Source organism: Solanum tuberosum, unplaced genomic scaffold, assembly GCF_000226075.1.
Source record: "Solanum tuberosum cultivar DM 1-3 516 R44 unplaced genomic scaffold, SolTub_3.0 scf00005, whole genome shotgun sequence".
In the NCBI taxonomy this organism is placed as follows: Eukaryota; Viridiplantae; Streptophyta; class Magnoliopsida; order Solanales; family Solanaceae; genus Solanum; species Solanum tuberosum.
Genome location: NW_006238931.1, coordinates 2,743,360 through 2,762,134, shown reverse-complemented (window position 1 = coordinate 2,762,134; position 18,775 = coordinate 2,743,360). Strand labels below are relative to the sequence as shown.

The 18,775-nt window shown below is 36.9% G+C and overlaps 1 protein-coding gene across 1 annotated transcript; it reads left to right on the top strand.

Moving 5' to 3' along the window:
• The first annotated feature begins 422 nt into the window (after positions 1–422).
• On the top strand, positions 423–16,912 carry LOC102601757 (NF-X1-type zinc finger protein NFXL2). The gene is made up of 13 exons (XM_006338783.2): positions 423–1,644; positions 1,741–1,854; positions 1,933–1,988; positions 7,296–7,362; positions 13,048–13,140; positions 13,323–13,408; positions 13,490–13,652; positions 13,800–13,973; positions 14,166–14,356; positions 14,632–14,713; positions 15,881–16,087; positions 16,253–16,339; positions 16,419–16,912. The coding sequence occupies exons 1-13, from the start codon at positions 523–525 to the stop codon at positions 16,572–16,574; spliced, it is 2,598 nt and encodes an 865-aa protein (XP_006338845.1). The 5' UTR covers positions 423–522; the 3' UTR covers positions 16,575–16,912.
• Positions 16,913–18,775: the final 1,863 nt, after the last annotated feature.

Here is an 18,775-nt window from a genome sequence, read left to right as displayed (position 1 = left end):
AAGTCAGTCTCAACGCAACAAAATGAAAGAAATGTGAAAAGATAAAGCAAGAATAAGATAAAAGCGAAAAACTTATTCATTCTATTAACACCCAAAACTTGGTTGTCACCTATACAAACCACTAATACATAAAGTATGGATATGAAAAATAAGTACAAGTCTCAAGTCTTCATCTCTCAAATAATAAGTAAGATTATACATCAATAAATATAAATATTATAATAAAAATTTTGTATTAATTATTATTTGTCAAAGGGATGAATAAGTGACTGTTTGGATAGATTTATTCTAATTTTATTTATTTTTTAATTTCTTTTTTATTTTCGGAGGTATTTGAGAAAAGACAAAAAGTTGCTAAAAATTAGATTTGGATTTATAATATTTAGCTTATAATAAAAATTCAACATGTAGCTTTCAATCATTTTTCTCAGCTTATAACGTCCATCTCAAAACCAACCCAAGGAAGATCCGATCTCTCACTTGTAAATGTTAGCAGAATTCAGCTATCAGTAAATTGACGAAATGATCTCCACTTCTACCACCCTTGCACCACCTCTCTCACCGCCATCTTCCGACTCCGATTCCGATTCCTCCTCCCATCGCCACCATCATTCCGACCTCTCTTCCACCATCTTCAAGTCTTACCTTGAACTTTCCGGTGACCACCACAACCAAAAACATGACCTCATCAAAATCCAAGCTTTTCTCACTTCTTCTCGTTCCGGTGCTCTCTCATGCCTCATTTGCCTCGAAAGAATCCGTCCCTCTGATCCCACATGGTCCTGTTCCTCTCGCTGTTTCGCCGTCTTTCATCTCCACTGCATTCAATCGTGGGGTGTTCAGTCCTCCAATTTGGCTGCAGTCCGTGCCATCACGCGCGCTGCCACTCCAAATGACAGCTCTCTTCTATGGCACTGCCCTAAATGCCGCATTGAGTATTCTAAATCGCAGATCCCTAAAACATACTATTGTTTCTGTGGAAAACTTCCAGACCCACCTCATGATCCTTGGGTTTTACCTCATTCTTGCGGTGAAATTTGTGGGAGGCCATTGATGTACAATTGTGGACACAATTGCTTATTGTTGTGTCACCCTGGACCGTGTCCGTCTTGTCCTAAATTGGTGAAATCCAAGTGCTTTTGTGGGGCTGTGGAAGATGTCAAACGATGTGGGTTTAAGAATTTCTCGTGTAATGGTGTTTGTAAAAAAATGTTGGATTGCAACACTCATAGGTGCAATGAAATTTGCCATGAGGATGATTGCCCTCCTTGTAAAGCTAAAGGCATGTTTAAGTGTCAGTGTGGGAAGGTTGAGATGAAAAGAGAGTGTTTTGATAGGGTCTTTAGATGTGAAAATCCATGTGAGAAGTTACTTGGGTGTGGTAGGCATAAGTGTGAGAAAGGTTGTCATGAGGGTGACTGTGGAGATTGTCCACTTCAAGGGAAGAGGACTTGCCCTTGTGGGAAAAAAGTTTATGAAGGGATTGCCTGTGATGTTGTGGTTTCAGTATGTGGAGCAACATGTGGTAAAATGCTGAGCTGTGGATTTCATAGGTGCCCTGAAAGGTGCCACAGAGGCCCCTGCATTGAAACTTGTAGGGTGGTTATTACCAAATCATGTAGGTGTGGGAGTTATAAGAAACAGGTAAGATTTAATTATATTTATTTTGAATAATTGACTTAACTTTCATAATTATCTCTCGGTTCAAAGTTTGTCAACATTAAATTGAACTTACAATAGGTTCCTTGCCATCAAGACATGACATGTGAAAGGAAGTGTCAGAAATTGCGGGACTGTGGAAAACATGCCTGTAAACGCCGCTGCTGTGACGGGGATTGCCCACCTTGTTCTGAGGTGTGTTTGGCGGTTCATATTTGACAATTTTGTTAATGACTATTATTCCTAATTTGTACTGAATCTGTCAAGTGACAGATGTGTGACAGGAAGCTCCGTTGTAGGAACCACAAGTGTCCAGCTCCATGCCACAGGTCTGATATTGTTCTTTCTGTCTTTCTGAGTAGCAATTCCCCTTCATTAAATGGAAGATAATTTCCATGCTATTCGTCTTAAAGGAAAAAATTATTATCTTATTGATATACTCACTTATTTGGTAGGTTTCGTACATGAAAGAGTTATTTACCTTTTCTTTTTTTGAGAAAGTTAACATTTTGTAGACAAAATACACCAATAGTGTATTTCAATAGTAATTACATCAAGAGTTCAAAGTTAGCAAAACCAAATATAACTATCACCTATACTCCTCCTAAACTATGTAAAAAGTGAGTAATATCCTCCACCTTTCTGGGGAGTACATAGTTACATGAAAAATAAAAGGTTATAAGGCAATTAAGTTTCAAGCTCTGGAAAGGGATGCTCTTGTTTTCAAACATCTCTGGTTCCTTTATCCTATTCATGGAGATTCCGTAACTATTCCAAAACTGAAAAGTGCCACAGTAAAAACATCTGGGCCAGGGGACTTATCTCCTGCACAAGCAAACGCACATTCTTTGATCTCCTGTTCTCCAAATTGACTTTGCAACAATAAGTTATCTTCCTCATTCAACATAGCTTGATCTCTGGGATTGAGCTGAGGTCTCCAGTGTTCATTTTCTCTATAAAGGTTTTGGAAGAAATCTATGATCTCCTCCCTGATCAGTGATCACTGCTGGCTCAGATACAATTGCCCCGTTGATCAAAAAGCTATCAATGTTGTTGTATCTTTTGTGACAATTTGCTGCTCTGTGAAAAAACTTTGCGTTTTTATCCCTCTCCCTTTGCCTCCATGCCGCTTCCTCCCTTTTTTCCACCACCTCCAATTCTACTGTTAGTACAACTCTTTTTTTTTGACAAAGAGTGTTAGTACAACTCTCAGAAAAGACTCATCATCAAACAAGCATCTTTGATCCTGGGTCACAACAAAATCAGAAAGTTGATTTAAAATGCTTTGTTTCTGTAGACCTAGGTTGCCTTGAACAGTTATGCTCCATTCTTTCAACTTCACTTTGAGGGCTTTCAGCTTGCAAACTAGAATGTAATCTGGTCTTCTAGTATAAGATTCAGAATTCCACCACCCCTTAACTTTCATTGAATTTCTCAGTTTGCAACCACCAATTTTCGAATTCAAAATAGGATAGTGACTTCTCCAGTTTCCACATTCTAGTAGCAACGGATTATGATCAGAAGTGATTCTAGGCATAATAGTTTGCTTGATTTTCTTGGAGGATACTTCCCATTCTTTTGAGAATAGGAACCTATCCAGTCTTGCTGCTATGTCATGCTTGTCTGCTTTTCTCCATGTAAAGGTACCCCCTGTAAGTGGTGGATCTTCTAGTTCCATATCTTCAATGAAGTCTGAGAAATCTTCCATGGCTTTAGTCGTTGTGGTGCAGTTCTTTTTCTTAGAAGGGAACCTTATGACATTAAAGTCTCCAGCAATCACCCAAGGACCATTAAATAGGCTCCTTACTGCTCCCAACTCCCACCATACCTCTTCCCTTTCCTCTCTGTTGTTTGGGGCATAAACACCTGATAGGTGCCAGCTAAAATCCTGAGTTTTGCCTAGGAATCTAACAGTAATGCAATAAGCCCCTACCTCACAGACTTCTCCCTCCCATATACTGTTGTCCCATAGAATGATAATGCCTCCTTTAGTGCCTCTGGCTTCCAATTGTGCTATTTCAACCTCTTGTTGGCCCATAGCTCTTTGATTGTCTCCCTTATGTCACCTCTTATTTTTGATTCCTGAAAACAGTATACATCTGCTCTCCATTTATGTAACATGTTCTTGATCAACAACCTCTTCCCAGGATCATTGAGGCCTCTTACATTCCATGACACTATGTTAACCTTCATTGGAAATATTCACGAAACATCCCCCTCTACTTCTTGTTCCAAAACTGATGAAATTGCTGCTTGGTTCCAGATTTTTAAGCTCCTTTGGAATCTTCTCTTTTGGGGTCACTGCCTCACTGGCACTATTGCACTTGGCATCTCTTCTGGATGCCTTAATGAAATCTCACTTCATCAAAAAAAGAAGAGATAAGGCCTCCAATGTTGAAATACCTTTGTTGGAAGTTTCAAGTGTCGGTCAGCTAGCTTACGAGTAAAAAAGCAATTGGATGTCCTTGTTGTTGAATTGTTGAAGGATTGTTCCTATTCCAACACCTGAAACATCACACTCAAAAACAAATTCTTCTTCAAAGTTTGGTAACTATAACACGGGGCAACAACTAATGCCTTTTTAAGAGCTTCAAAAGAAGCAAGTGCATCATCATTCCACTTAAAAGAAATTGGCTTAAGCATACTTGTTAAGGGCAACAATCATATCGTAATCCTGGATAATGTACGGTTATATCCTGTCAATCCTAAGAATCCACATGACGTTGTTGTTGATTGCGGTTGAGGCCAGTCCACCACGGCGTCAATTTTGCTAACATAAGCGGACACACCTATGTTTGAGACTATGTGGCTAAGCTACTTGGTTTTTGTCTAAGGAACATTTGGATTTTTAAAAATAAAGGCAATAAACTTGCATCAACTCAAAGATGATTGACATGTGTGACAAATGATCCTTCCAAGTCTTGCTATACAAGGATGTCATAAAAAATACTAGTACAAATTGATGTAGGTACTTTTGGAATACCTCATTCATCAATGCTTGAAAGGTAGAAGGAGCATTAGTCAATTTGAATGGCATGACAAGGAACTCTTAATGTCCATGATGTGTTCTGAAAGTTGTCTTCTCAACATCCGTAGATTCCATGCTGACTTAATGATAACCAGAGCGGAGATCAAGCTTGGTGAAAAATTGTGTTCCATACAATTCTCAATTAATTCCTCCACTAGTGGAATAAGGAATTTGTCTTTTATTATATTGGCATTTAGCTCCCTATAATCCACACTAAAGCACAATGTTTCATCATGTTTCCGAACTAGTAGTACAAGTGATGAGAATGGAGAATGACTGGGTCGAATAATGCCTTGCTGAAGCCTGAAGCATTTGATCACATTGTTTCTCAATCTCATTTATTTGATACTGAGGGGGTATCTATAGGGCTGAACTTCCACCGAACCAGTTCCTGGTAGTGCGATGGCCGCAGGAATGCAATGGAGGAGGCAGGCCTACAAGTTCTTGGAATAGGTTATTGAATTCGGCTAATACCTTCTCGAGCTCACCTTGCTTAGAATCCCGCAAAAGATGTTGTGCGGCTGATATAGTTGTTGTTGTCCATGTAAAATGATCTGCTTCCCTTTTACTTGAAAGCTCATGGTCAATAATGCAAAATCCCACATAATAAGCCCTAGTGTTTTCAACCACTACTTAGGACTATATCAAAACCGTCCAAAGTAATCACACATAAATCAACATAGACTACACAAAATTGCATTGTTGTGCAAATGCCCAAACTGGAAATCTTCTCACAATTTGCCACTGATGCATAGATATTTCTTCGATGTTGGATAGGCAAGTCTAAAGTCGAGCGGCCGTTGAGCTAATAAGATTGTGTGTAATGCCCGAATCCACTAAGCTAACTAACAACTTCTTATCAAGTACAACTTGCTATTGCATAATATTTGCATGTTGTTTGCCTGTGATAGCATGGACTGAGATGGCAGGCTCTCCACTATCCGTTGGTACTCTTCAGATTCCCCACCCTCTATTTCCAGCCAAAATAACTTTTTGCACCGATGACCTTGAACATAGGGACCATCACAATTGTAGCACAACTCCTTTGCACGTTGGGCAGCCATCTCAGCGCGAGTCAGCTTTTTCACAAAATGATTAGAAGTAGTTACCTTAGCACTCAGAGTTACTGCTGTAGCGACAACCCTTGCACTAATGTTTGAGGTTGAACTATAGCCCCTTCGTGTGCTAGTAGAAATATGTATCTTCTTGTCAAATGCTCTCGCCAAACTCATTGCTTGTACTACGTTAGATGGGTTGCGCAATACAACATCAAGACAAATCAAATCAACTAACCTTGCTGTAAACATATCTACTTGTTGGTCTAAATATACAAATGATGCACGAGCCTACAGTTTTTGGAAGTTCCTCTGGTAATCTTGGTAATCTTCAACAGAACTAGTTTGTTTCAAGTTAATCAATTCTCCCAATAGATGGCTTTTCATTGGTAGATCAAAACGAAGAGTACAAAATTCTTTGAAGACATCCCATGTTAAATTGGGTTCCTCCTGTTCCAGTTGATAAACCCACAGTTGTGCCTCCCCTACCATGTGAAAAGCAGCTAAATCTATTTTTCTTGGTTGGTTATATGCTGGTTAGTGAAGAATTTCTCACAATGGTGAAGCCAAATAAGAGGATCTTCACTTCCATCATAAGTAGGAAAGTCTAATTTAGTGTTATCTGGGAACGATACCTCTTCCTCTATATTTGTCATTCCTACCAAAGTTATTACTGTTGTTTCTTCCTGCCTTGCTGGTTCCTTGGACAGAAACAACGCTATTGTCTCCAACTTCAAGTCCCTTCGCACATGCCGTGGTGCGGATAAAGTTTTCAATTTGTTGCGATAGTTACTGGAATTTGGCGTCCATCCTTGCTTCTGAAGCTTCTACTTTTGCTTTGGTTTGAGTTTGGGCTTCTTGTAACAGACTTCGCGACGTTGCTTCTATAGTATTTTCATCCATGGTGACAAGCTCTGGCACCAATTTTTCAAGGTCCCTAGTTTTGGATCGAATTGCTGGACGATTAACGAGAAAGTGAGGCCCAACACTGAGGATTAAGCCCTTGTTTTTGTTCCTTGACTTGCCTATGATTGCTGAATTTTGCAATTCATTCAGGGAATTGTAGACTTGGGAATTTTGAATCTCTGTAACTTGATAAGATCAACTTGTTTTTTTAATAATGTCAACTCTCTTAAATAGAGGTCAGTAGCAAGATCTCCTTATAAATTAGAAATAAAAGAAGTCCGATAAAACTGAAATAATAAGAATCCTAATCCACTCAGGGAAGTTCTATTCGACTAACAAATTAATTCAGAAAATATTAATCATTATCTGTCATATTAATTCTCGCGCCTGCAATTTGTTCCCGACAAATGCATCAATAACAAAACACTTGATGATATATAGGAAAAGTAACAATTTATACATGTTGGTCGCTTGTAATTTAAAGTTGTGTTACTTTAGCATTGATTTGCTAAGAAAAAAAAAGTCCTATGAGCTTAGTACTCTAGTTGTTTTATATTGGATATTTGGATGACTGTGACAGTCTCTGATCTTGTATGCCTGCATCCATATTTGAACAAAATATGACCAATTTCCTGTGGTTATTGCAGAGGCTCTTGTGCACCCTGCCCGGTAATGGTCACAATTTCATGTTTGTGCGGAGAGACACATTTTGAGGTAGGACTTTAGCTACTATATGTACATTAATAACCTTGTTAAAGATTTGTATTTCCTACAGTGGACAGATGGTTGTGTTTATTCTATATCTCTTTCCTGTTCTATCGATTAACCAAATAGAAGTGAGAGTGTTTTTTCCATTCATTATGACTTTCACTCTGTCTGGTGAACATAGTTTTTTACTAGAAGTCCTCACAGTATTTTATGATGAGTCAACAACATCATTAGGCTTTTCACTTAGAAATTTTTATGTTTGGAACATCTAAATCATTTTGCTTGGGTGATGATGAAAGAGCCTAGGAATGAACATTTATCTATTAATAGGTTGTAACTTATGGTGCTTACTTATATTCCTCTTCACTTACACTTGTTTATATTTCCCTCACTAATTGGACAAGTTGTGGTCTCAACCACATGATATAGCATGATGCACCTAGTGACTGATGGTGACAGGTGCTCATCATCGGATGTTCTATGGTATGCACCAAAAACAATCACCAATACTTTTTTTTAGGATAGTAACAGTAAGCTATATATTCACTGGTATACTACATCCAAAATATGTAGTTCCCCTTCAAAAGGTATTGCATAGTAATCATATTGCCCCCTATCACCTCTATTTCTTACAAGTAATCTAAAACATCCAAGATTATCTTCTGCTTGAACTAAAATTCTGTTTACACCAAAAATAAAACAAAGCTAGACAATTCATCTTGAAACTCTGATGTTCATTCTGCTGGTCTTCAGAACACCTCTAATTTCTCTCTTTCCAATACTAAAAGTATGACAATGAACTGTAGAAAGTAAATTGTCAGATCTACTAACAGATCACCAGTACTAAAAGCATGACAATTTACCTCTGTAGAAATGAGGCCTCCATCAGCCTCCCCAGTCTATCCTCTTTCATCTTGTCAGATGATTTGACATCGCAAGGAAGTTTCTTCATTCCATACTTGACTCCATTAAAACACGTCAACTTGCAAATTCTCTATCTGATGGCACTGTCACTCTCCTCATTCAGTTTCTCACCACTGTCAGATTTCTGTTTTCTGAACTCTACTGGAATTCTTTTACAGTAGTTGAGCACCCAAACTGTTGCTACTGTTGTCCTTTTCATCTGTTTTGAGATGAGGGTCTATCCGAAACAGCCTCTCTACCTTCTCAAGGTAGGGGTAAGGTCAAAGTACACACTACCCTCCCCAGACTGGGTTTTTTGTTGCTGTTGAGCATCCACACTCTTCTTTACCATCCTTCAAAGTTTTAACAAGCACAATCTACTGAGTATTGTAGAGTTTTGTATTTTCTTTGACTTCTTTTTTGTACCTAGTGATTCTGAATTTGTCTATTCATATTGGCTGATGGCTGATTACTATGTCCACATATTTTTGTAATTCTGGATAAGGGTACTTTGAATTTTACGGGTCATTACATGTCAGATATTTTCATGTTTTCCTTGAGCAACTGGTCTTGATCATCTGGATAGATTTCTCTGAAAATGGTAGACTAATGGTGGAATTCTGATGAGATTCAGAGCAGGCGAGACTCAATACTTGCCAAGAAGCTGAAATTCCTCAAGAGCGACGTTAAAATTGGAACAGAGAGGTCTATGCTAAGCTGGATGAAAAATAAGATGAGTATCGTGCTTAAACTTGAGGAACTGGATCATTCTTCAGTAGATGAAGTGCAATCTGGTAATAGATCTGGGAAAGAACCCCCTTTCAAGGAACTGGAGTTAGTTGCTTGAACGGAGGAGATATCATGGAGACAAAAGTCTAAATGTGTTTGGATAAAAGATGGTGATAAGAATACTAAGTTCTTTCACAAGATGGCCAATGCTCACAAAAGATATAATAACGTTGACAAATTTGAAGTGGATGGAAAGTCAATAAAAGATGCAAAGCTGATTAGGAACATTTATTGAGCTTCTATGAAAAATTATTTCACGGAAGATGAAGAATGGGGACCAAAATGGAAAGGATACAAGTTGGTGGTGCTAACAGAAGGTGAAAGAAACTGAATGCAAACGCCTTCCTAAGAATGATGTTTTATTTGCTTTAAAGCAACTCCTTTGTAACAAAGCCCCTGACCGAGATGACTCAAACATGCTGTTCTTTCAAAAGTGTTGGCCCACAGTCAGAAATGATTTACTGAAGACACTTGTCATTTCTATCATTAAGGTTCTTTTGAGAAAAAGTTCAATCTTGAATTCCTAAATGTTAGGAGTTCCTGTCTAGGTCAAATAAAGATATAATAGCTAAAATTTAGTTAATACCAAAGTCCCAAATAATAGAAAATACAAATAAACAACAATTTGTCCAATGTGAAATATATATTTGAACGGTAAAAAGGTCGATAAAAACATTTCGTGTTGGAGCTTTATATCTTCATAATAGTATAGATAGAGATTTATCACATAGAACTTATTAGGAAAAATATACATCTTTTTTTTTTTTGATAACCGAGAAATCCGTCTGTGACCCGCCCTTTGGACAAATCACAGCCTTCTAAACTCGGTGGATAATGGGCCCGTCCCTCTACCCTTCTCCACTTAAATATCGGGCATCGCTTTGCATGGATACATCTTCATACAGTCACATTCAAATGTATTTGCATTCTTATTTAAGGATCTGCATGTGAGACTCACGAGGATCATGCATGGCTCACCATGCTAACTGCATATGCTATGTCAGGTCTAGTGTATAAAAGCAGTGACCGATAAATCTAGAACTAGCTATCACCTCTTCTATTTCATTACGCTCCCCCTAAAGAGGTGATTTGGTTCCATCGGAGTAAGGTTCAGGTTCTCTAAAAGTAGTACCCATACTGTCAAAATACTTCCTTGATGGAGGATAGTAACACCGATAACCTTTCTGTGTTGGAGAATAGCCAACAAACACACATTTAATGAATGAAACACACATGTTCAAACATCTCTGGAGGAACAGTGTAAACAATAATCCCTCATAAAATCTCTAAGGACTCTTAAAGTTGAGTGCTTTGACAGACATTCTATTGATAAGATAAGCAGCTGCTAGAATTACATCTCCCCAGTAAGGTTTTAGGTGATTCATAGTGAACATAAGAGATCTAGGAACTTCTAACAAATGTCTATTTTTTCGTTCAACCACTCCATTTTGTGCACTAGTGTAAGAGGCTAAGGGCAACTGATTTGGTGGATCATCCCATTAGACTCCAAGTAAGTATCAAGTCAGCTATCCATGTATTCCGTGCCATTATCATTCCCCAATTTTTTTAATCTTAGTATCAAGCTGCGTGCAAACCATCTTATGGAATGATTGAAAGCAAGAAAATAGAAGATTTGGCTGAGAAATGAGTTGCAATATGGGTTCATTTTTCGCAGATGCAGTGTCTTTCTTTTGAGGCAGGCTAACACCCATAAATAGTGTGTTTGATAGCTTTGCAACATACTTCATGTCCATATGTTCAATCCAGTTATTGCGCACAAAAGAGGCAGGACCAAATCAGGAGAGCATTAGTATGGAAAGATAACAATCAAAGTCATAAATCCTACCCAGTTAAATGGCCAAGAGTAATACTTCCAAAGGAATATGGGGGATTGGGCATAAAAGACTTGTCACTACATAACAAGAGTATGCTACTGGAATGGCACTGGAGGTATAACCTGGATAATCCTCGGCTGTGGAAAGCCGTGATTGAAGAAAATTAATGGTGAATTGAGCAACTGGTGCACCAGGCAGATCTGTTCATCTCATGGCACGAGGCCATGGAAGCACATCTCTAAACTTTGGTTGGAATTCCTGCTCAATTCTACTCTCAAGTTAGGAAGTACAGCATACATATTATTTTGGAAGGCCAGACTACTCGAAAGATAAATTTCCAAACATATACTCTCTGTCAACTAATCAATACTCCAATATTGAACAGTGCTGAGCGTTGAATGAGCTAAAGGAACTACTTGGCAAACTAGAATCTAGTGAAATTAATCCTCAAATGAGAGATAAGTTGCTATGGGAGGACTCAAAAGGTGGGACATTCACAGTGAAGAAGGGATACTCACAACTCTGATCCAACAAGCAGTTGATAGACAAGTGGCCATGGACATTCACTAAAGTGGCTTGTTTCTGGTGGATGGCCTTATATATGAAGCTTGCTTAACTCAAGACAACCTTAGTAGGAGAAGCATTCAGATAGTGAACAGGTGTTACATGTGTCAACTAGAGTCTGAAAGTGTGAGACACCATTTCCTACATTTTACAGCAGCAAGAGATATGTGAAGTGTGTTCTTTTCTAATTTTTTACTACCTCAGGTCATGCCTAAACAATATTAAGGAAGCATATGAAAACTGGTGTTCATACTTCATGGAAAGTTGGTATTCCCTCAAAAAACTTGGTTGATGGTGCATGCTACATTTTTTGGTGCATTTAGAATGAAAGAAATTGGAAATGTTCTGATAGTGTCTCAACTCCAAATTATGCGCTCGAGCTTAATTTATTTAGTTCTTTCAATCAGGCACTGTATCTAGCTGTGATCACTTTTTGGACTGTGTTTGCCTTATGTGGTAGACTAGTTTTTGTATCATAGTAGACACTCTCTCTCTTTGATGTAATTTTTGCCTGCATTTTCTTGATGCCTTTTTGATGAAATTTCTCTTCATTAGGAAAAAAAAAGTAAAAAATACCTACAGATGAATTTTGTTCAGCTCAGGGTAGTATCTTGTTCCTTATCTTTTTGGTGCACCGTAAGATTCCTTTATGTTTAGTAGATTGAGTATTGTTTGTAGAGGACCATCTCTTTTTGTAGGATTTCTATTTTTGGTGTACTTCTTGTATATGTGCATGTTTTTTTCCCCAAACATTTAATAAAATTTATTACTGTATCAAAAGAATAAAAAGTGACATACCCTATATGTGAAAGAGTAAAAAATTATTTTCTTTACTGGAACTTATCCCAAAGGAATATAGTAAAATAATATAAAGAAATCTAATTGGGTTCCCAAGTTTATCTCGCTTTATCTGTTGTTGTATGCGCTGCTGAGGTTCATTTTGATCTACAGAAGCGGCCCTAAGATTGCTACCTGTAAGGTGGCAAAATGCCAGAATCTGGGTCTTTTGTATGCTCTCTTTGTTCTCTTCCATCCAGTTGGCTGTTCACTAAACGTGAAAAAATTTAATGACCGAGTTTGTTAGGTTCTTGTTGATCGTTCTTGCTAAACTCTGGAATAGATTTCATTTACATTACAACCAATCTGGTAGTCCAATAAAATAGTACACTTGTAATTTAGTTGTTCTCTTTAATTTTCTTTTGGTTTATTTAAGTGTACTTTTTGAGTATCTCTCTCTCTCTCTGTGATGTTGCTACTCTGAATTAGGATGGCTGAATGTCATTGTCATCAATAAAAAATTTAAGTTACCAATCAAAAAGAATAGAAAACTTAGGTGATATCTGACATGGTCTTGACTATATGTAAAGATGTTAGGAAAAAAAAAAGTATAAACTTTTTACAGTGTATATTTTAAGATGTTTCTTTTTAAAGGTGATGACTGTATCTACTCATCACAAAAAAAAAACCAAAGCAAAGAAGGCCTTAGAGTACCAACTAGAAAATGTTGGTTCAGTATTTACAAATATGGTGCTAATATCATGAATCCTTTTGTGAAGATTCTTGCTAAATTGTTTCTGTTAATATTGGTTGCTTTTGTCAGGTTCCTTGTGGTGCAGAAGCTGGACAAAAACCTCCAAAATGTCGTAAATCATGTTCTGTAGGTCGCTTATGCAGGCACGCTTCTAATTGCAAGGTTGTATTTATTGCATGTACTACTTACCATGTACTTGGTGATCATATGAACATCTTTAGATTGTCCTTTTTATGAATATTGTTAGCAGGGACATCACTTGATGCCTCAATCTTAATCCAACTTCTAAAGTGAAACAAAATACTGTTTAATGTGGAGCCTAACATGTGCGCTAATTTCTCTAGCCACATAGGTGTCACTATGGAGCTTGCCCACCATGTCGTTTGCTTTGTGATGAAGAATATCCTTGTGGGCACAAGTGTGAATTGAGGTTTGCCTTCATTACATTTCTGGATATCTAATGTATACTGGTTCATTCATTGAATCTTTGTTGTTTGTTGATTGTAATTAGGTGCCATGGCCCTACGCCTCCTCCTCTTCCAGAATTCACTTTGAAACCAAAGAAAAAGAGACCGAACAATCAAATTGAACCTACGCCTGGTTCACCATGCCCCCCATGCCCACAACTTGTTTGGAGGTCTTGTTTGGGTAATCATGTAGGAGCGGAAAGAATGGTGGGGATCATATTATCCTTAAATCATGGACAATACTTCCATTTACCTTTTGTTCATTCTCTTCAGGAGCTATTTATTCTTTAGTTTCTGTCAGAAGCTTCATATTTACTTGCCAACAAGATTCATGTGAGCTCTTTCTCGTTTCAGATGGTCTGCTCAGACAGGGCAATATTTTCATGTGACAATCTGTGTGGAAATCCTCTTGCTTGTGGAAATCACTACTGCACTAATGTTTGCCATACCTTGGTTACTAGTACTTCAAAATTAGATAGTAGTAGAAGAGCCGAGACTTGTGAAATGTGTACTCTTCCTTGCCAACAGGTATGAATAAATTTTCTATCAATCTCATCTGTTGGTCTTACTAGGTTTTTCTTTGGGGCCTAATTCAACTATCAATACTTTCCATGACATATATGCTTGCTCTATCAGTTTGATGTTGCATTCTTTATAAGTTTGCACTTTATAGTTAGTAATTCGGGTATTAACTGTATACTTTTGTTGATCCTTATTTAGGAGCGGAGAGCTACTTGTCCTCATCCTTGTCCCTTGCCTTGTCATCCTGGAGAATGTCCCCCTTGCAAAGCCCTGATAAAACGTTCATGTCACTGCGGTTCCATGGTTCATGTATTTGAGTGCATATACTACAACAGCTTGTCAGCAAAAGAGCAGCTAACTGTTCGGTCATGTGGTGGACCATGCCATAGGTAGTTCATATACTTTGCTCTCTTTTCCTTCAAATCTAGCATCACCAAAAGCTATAATTTCAATGTTTTATAGATAGAGTATATTTCTTATATCACCAAAAAGCAAGAGGTATGCACCTTGATAGCTACAGAGGCTATTAGGCTTATCAACTTCTTTGCGCAACCCCTTTCCCCTTTAGGCTTATAAAATGCTGAATTATGTGCATTTGCAATGCATCTGAAACTCCCTAACTGATCTCGATGAGCCCTTCTTTGTTTGGATGCCAAATGTGCAGAAAATTACCTAATTGTACGCACCTCTGCCCTGAAACATGTCATCCTGGTGAATGTCCATCTCCTGATCAATGCTCCAAGAAGGTAATTGATTGATGTACTATCTTAGTTATACTTCTTAATCCTAATTACAAAGAATTTATGTTCTTTGCATCTTGTTTTAAATCAGACATAATAATTGCTAAAACCATATTTATTATTGAAGGAGGAAATCACACCTTTTTCACCAAAGTGAATATCCTTTCAACCTTTTTTACTTTTAGTTGCCAAGGAGCCGGGGAGGGCATTTTACTGGTTCTGGGACGTACAATACCCAGTCTTATATCCATTCTCTTCCAGACCTCTAAGAAAAAAAAGGGAGAGGAAATCTCCTTTCCGAGAGAGAGAGAGAGACGTGTGTGTGTATCTATACAAATAGAGCAAGGAGATATAGAAAATGAAATCAAGAAATGTCTTTTCGTGTTTGGTACGTAAAGGGTGTAATTTCCATGATGCCTCCAAACAAGGAAACATCATTTGCCTTATTATTTTCTTTTACTTGCTTTTGTAGCCCAAGGAAGGATTTAACTTCAATATTGCCGGTGCATAACATTTTTCCCTCCACCACTTTCTTTGCCATGCTATCCTATCAAAGAATCACACATTTGGGATTTGATGGGCTTCATTCACTTGATGCCATTAAACATTCCACTAACTGGTGTTTACAAGTCATCTTTATGAAAGCAAGTTGCCTGGATATGCCATTGCTTTCCATCAGCAACTTCTTATTTGTGTCAGTTATCTATTGAAATTTAAGTATACCACTAAAGGAAGAAAGTTCGATTTTGATTGTCAAGGAGAAAGGAAACAATGGGATAAAAGAAAAGAGAAAGAGTTGACTTCTGTGAGAAATAGTTACTAATATTTCAGAAAAAAAAAGTTTTAACTTCTGTGAGCTCATCCGAATACAACTAAACTCCATCCCAGAAAGTCGAACATGAATTTTTCTCCCAAGATAACTCTTTCTATAAGCGCCCTTAACCCATATAACTAATTAGTGCAAAATGTTAAATCAGATTCTCTTTTTTGATTGATGGCATAGAGTATGAGTTCGCAGTTGATGAGCCAGAAAAAGCCGACCCTATATACCAGAAATAGTTCCAGTTATTTTGTTTACCTTGTACTTTTTTCAATCTTTTTTCCATGTTCTATCCACTATTTTCTGATGAGCATGTCCTATCTACTGTTAATTTGTAATGATTCTTTTATTAGGTTAATGTTCGTTGTGGATGCCAAAGTTTGAAAAAAGAGTTGCTATGTAAGGATGTCCAAGCAGCCTATCGAAGTAGTGGTACTGATCCTAAAGATGTATCAAGAAACCAATATGGACTTGGCATCCTCCCTTGCAATTCAGATTGCAGGAGCAAAGTGAAAGCTTCTGAGGCAGAGTTGCAACATCGTAAATCAAAAGCTCCCGAGGTAAACCTCTATAATTCTTTTAAATGCTTTGTCGCATCTGCTGTACATTATTTTCTGGAGTTCAACAACATGAGGGTTACTTTCTTGTCTTTGCGTTGAATAGTTTATTGACCCAAAATATCCCCAATAAGTAGTTGAAATTTAACTCAAATTTTCCTTGCACAGGAAAAGGAACCAGAAACAAAAGATAATGCGAAGCGAAGACGGAGACGAGTACGGGCACTTGAAGACGAGAAAACTTCGACACTGCAGGTTTGTCTTAGAATTAATGATGCATCCGTTCTCCTTTCCAAGTTTCAAATGATTAACTGCAGTTATTTTAACTTGACAGAGAATTGTAGCTGGCATCAGGAGATTTCTTCTATTTGTTATCACTATAATAGCTCTAATTGCTTCAGTATATTTGGGTTATAAAGGCCTACAATGGCTTTCTGAACGGATGAATGAAGCTGAAATACAACGACAAAGAAGATACACACGAACATAGTTTGACAAAATCAACTTTATCAATTATCATACAGAAATGTTCAGTATTGGCTGATTTTCCAGGAGATGAAGCATTCTTTTTCATTTTGGATTTTGTTGATTTTGATTTAGCTCTTATACGTAGAACAGAAAACAGACATGTCCTGAAAGAAGCTTGGAGGAGTGGTCTGACCAAGTTTTCTTTTTCCCTTGCAATAATGAATTAGCTTTCGAGTTTGTTAAAAGTTACTTATAGGGTGGCAAAATCAGCCCATATAATCTTGACCCGCTCAATTTGTTTAGGTTTGGGTGTGTTAGTGACTCATATTTTATTAGTTCAGTCCATTTTGACCACTTAAATTAGGTCCATTTTAAAATTGATTTTTATTTGATACGTTACATGTAGTTATAAAAAGAGAAGAAGTTCTATGAGGTACTCAAATAAATTATAAGAACACAGGCGCAGGTTGGATGATGATTCGGTTTAAGCTCGTTTTAGTTCAATCTGTTTCAGGCCAATAGCTTTTGGGTGGTTCAATGACCCATCTATTTATTAGCTACAATGCCATAAGTTCTGACTGTGTACAAATTTTAAACGATTGTGAATGATATTATTAGCATTTAATATAGCATTAATTAAGACAACCAAAAACATTGTGAGTGTATCTATAAATTCTGAATTGGCTGTAAATTTTTTATTAACATTTAACTTAATCATATCATATATTTATATAAAAGACAACTCTAGGCCCGTTTATGTGGTGCCACCACAAGCTAGAATTTCCTTTTAAATTTATTTATTTCCAAAAATAGTCTTCCCCTTCCATGAAAAGATGTGACTTTTATGAAGAATTGCGACTTTTATGAAGAGTTACCCAAAAATAGTCATTCCCTTTCATGAAAAGATTTGACTTTTATGAAAAGTTGTGACTTTTATGAAAAATTGTGACTTTTATAAAAGGTTTTGACCTTTCTGAAGAGTTGTAACTTTTCAAAGAGTTGTGACATTTTCGATAAGGCACAATAAGTATTTGTTCACACTATCACGTGTTGTCTATAAATAGAGAGATTTCCTCTCATTTTAAAACAACGAAAAATCTGAATTTCTTCTTCTCCTTTTTCTTCTGCACAATTAAATATTCAAGTACTTTGCTCCTATATGGCTCACTGACACCATTGTTTTTGTATCAATATACTTGTGAATAAAATCGTTCCATCCTGAGAGGATCTATTCCATTAAACCTCGAGTACTAGAGGGGAATAATTTTCTTAAGGGGACACTGTGCATTCAGTGGACTCAATTTTTTCCTTTCTGTTTCATTCTATTGTTATAGATCTTGTTTTTTTTTTTACAGTCATTAATTTATGCTTATGATTTTAATTGTTGTTTTAAGTACATGTTTTAAACTTTGTTGTTTATGTTTCTGCAAAATTATTGTTATAAGTATTTGTTAGTACATATAAATATTATTTATTTATTAGAAAATTTAATATCTCATGTTGATGTTCATTTAATATCATTTAATTTCTCAAAAATATCAAATAGTAATACTTCCCGGAGGCAAAAGGATAAATTATAAAAACAAATTAAAGATGATTGATTGAAGGATAAATGATAAGATGTTATAATTATCATTTTCCTTTACATTATTAATGTTCGTTACTACGTAATCTTTTATGTAAGATAATATAGTGTTTTAGTTTTAATGACTGATAGATTGTAAGTATTATTTTATAAATTATGTGAAATCAAATTTCCACGCGAAGCGCGAATAATCTTACTAGTTATAAATAAGGCAACAACGTGTGGATTTCTTTTTAGAAATTTTAAGAGGCTGCAAAAGATATTATTAGTATTTATCATCAGATAAATAATGGACCATTTATTATTGCCTATAAATGTCACACCCCAAGATCCCTCCCTAGACACAACATGGCACTCGGAACCCCATAGGTCCGAGAGTACAAACCAACTTGCTTAACCCGAATAATTCAATAAAAATATTAATGCGGAAAGTAAGACCCATTTCAATTAAACCTTCAAAAGAGGAAAACCAATCGACACTTAATTAACACTTAATCAGAAAACCAAATCCAACTAACTAGGTCTACGAAATCTCTACTAATAGAATAACAATGTGTATCTCGAGACATGGCCCCCGACATACCATGAAAACCAAAGAAAGACGTAAAGAAAAGTCCATTTTTCGGAAGATGGAAAGC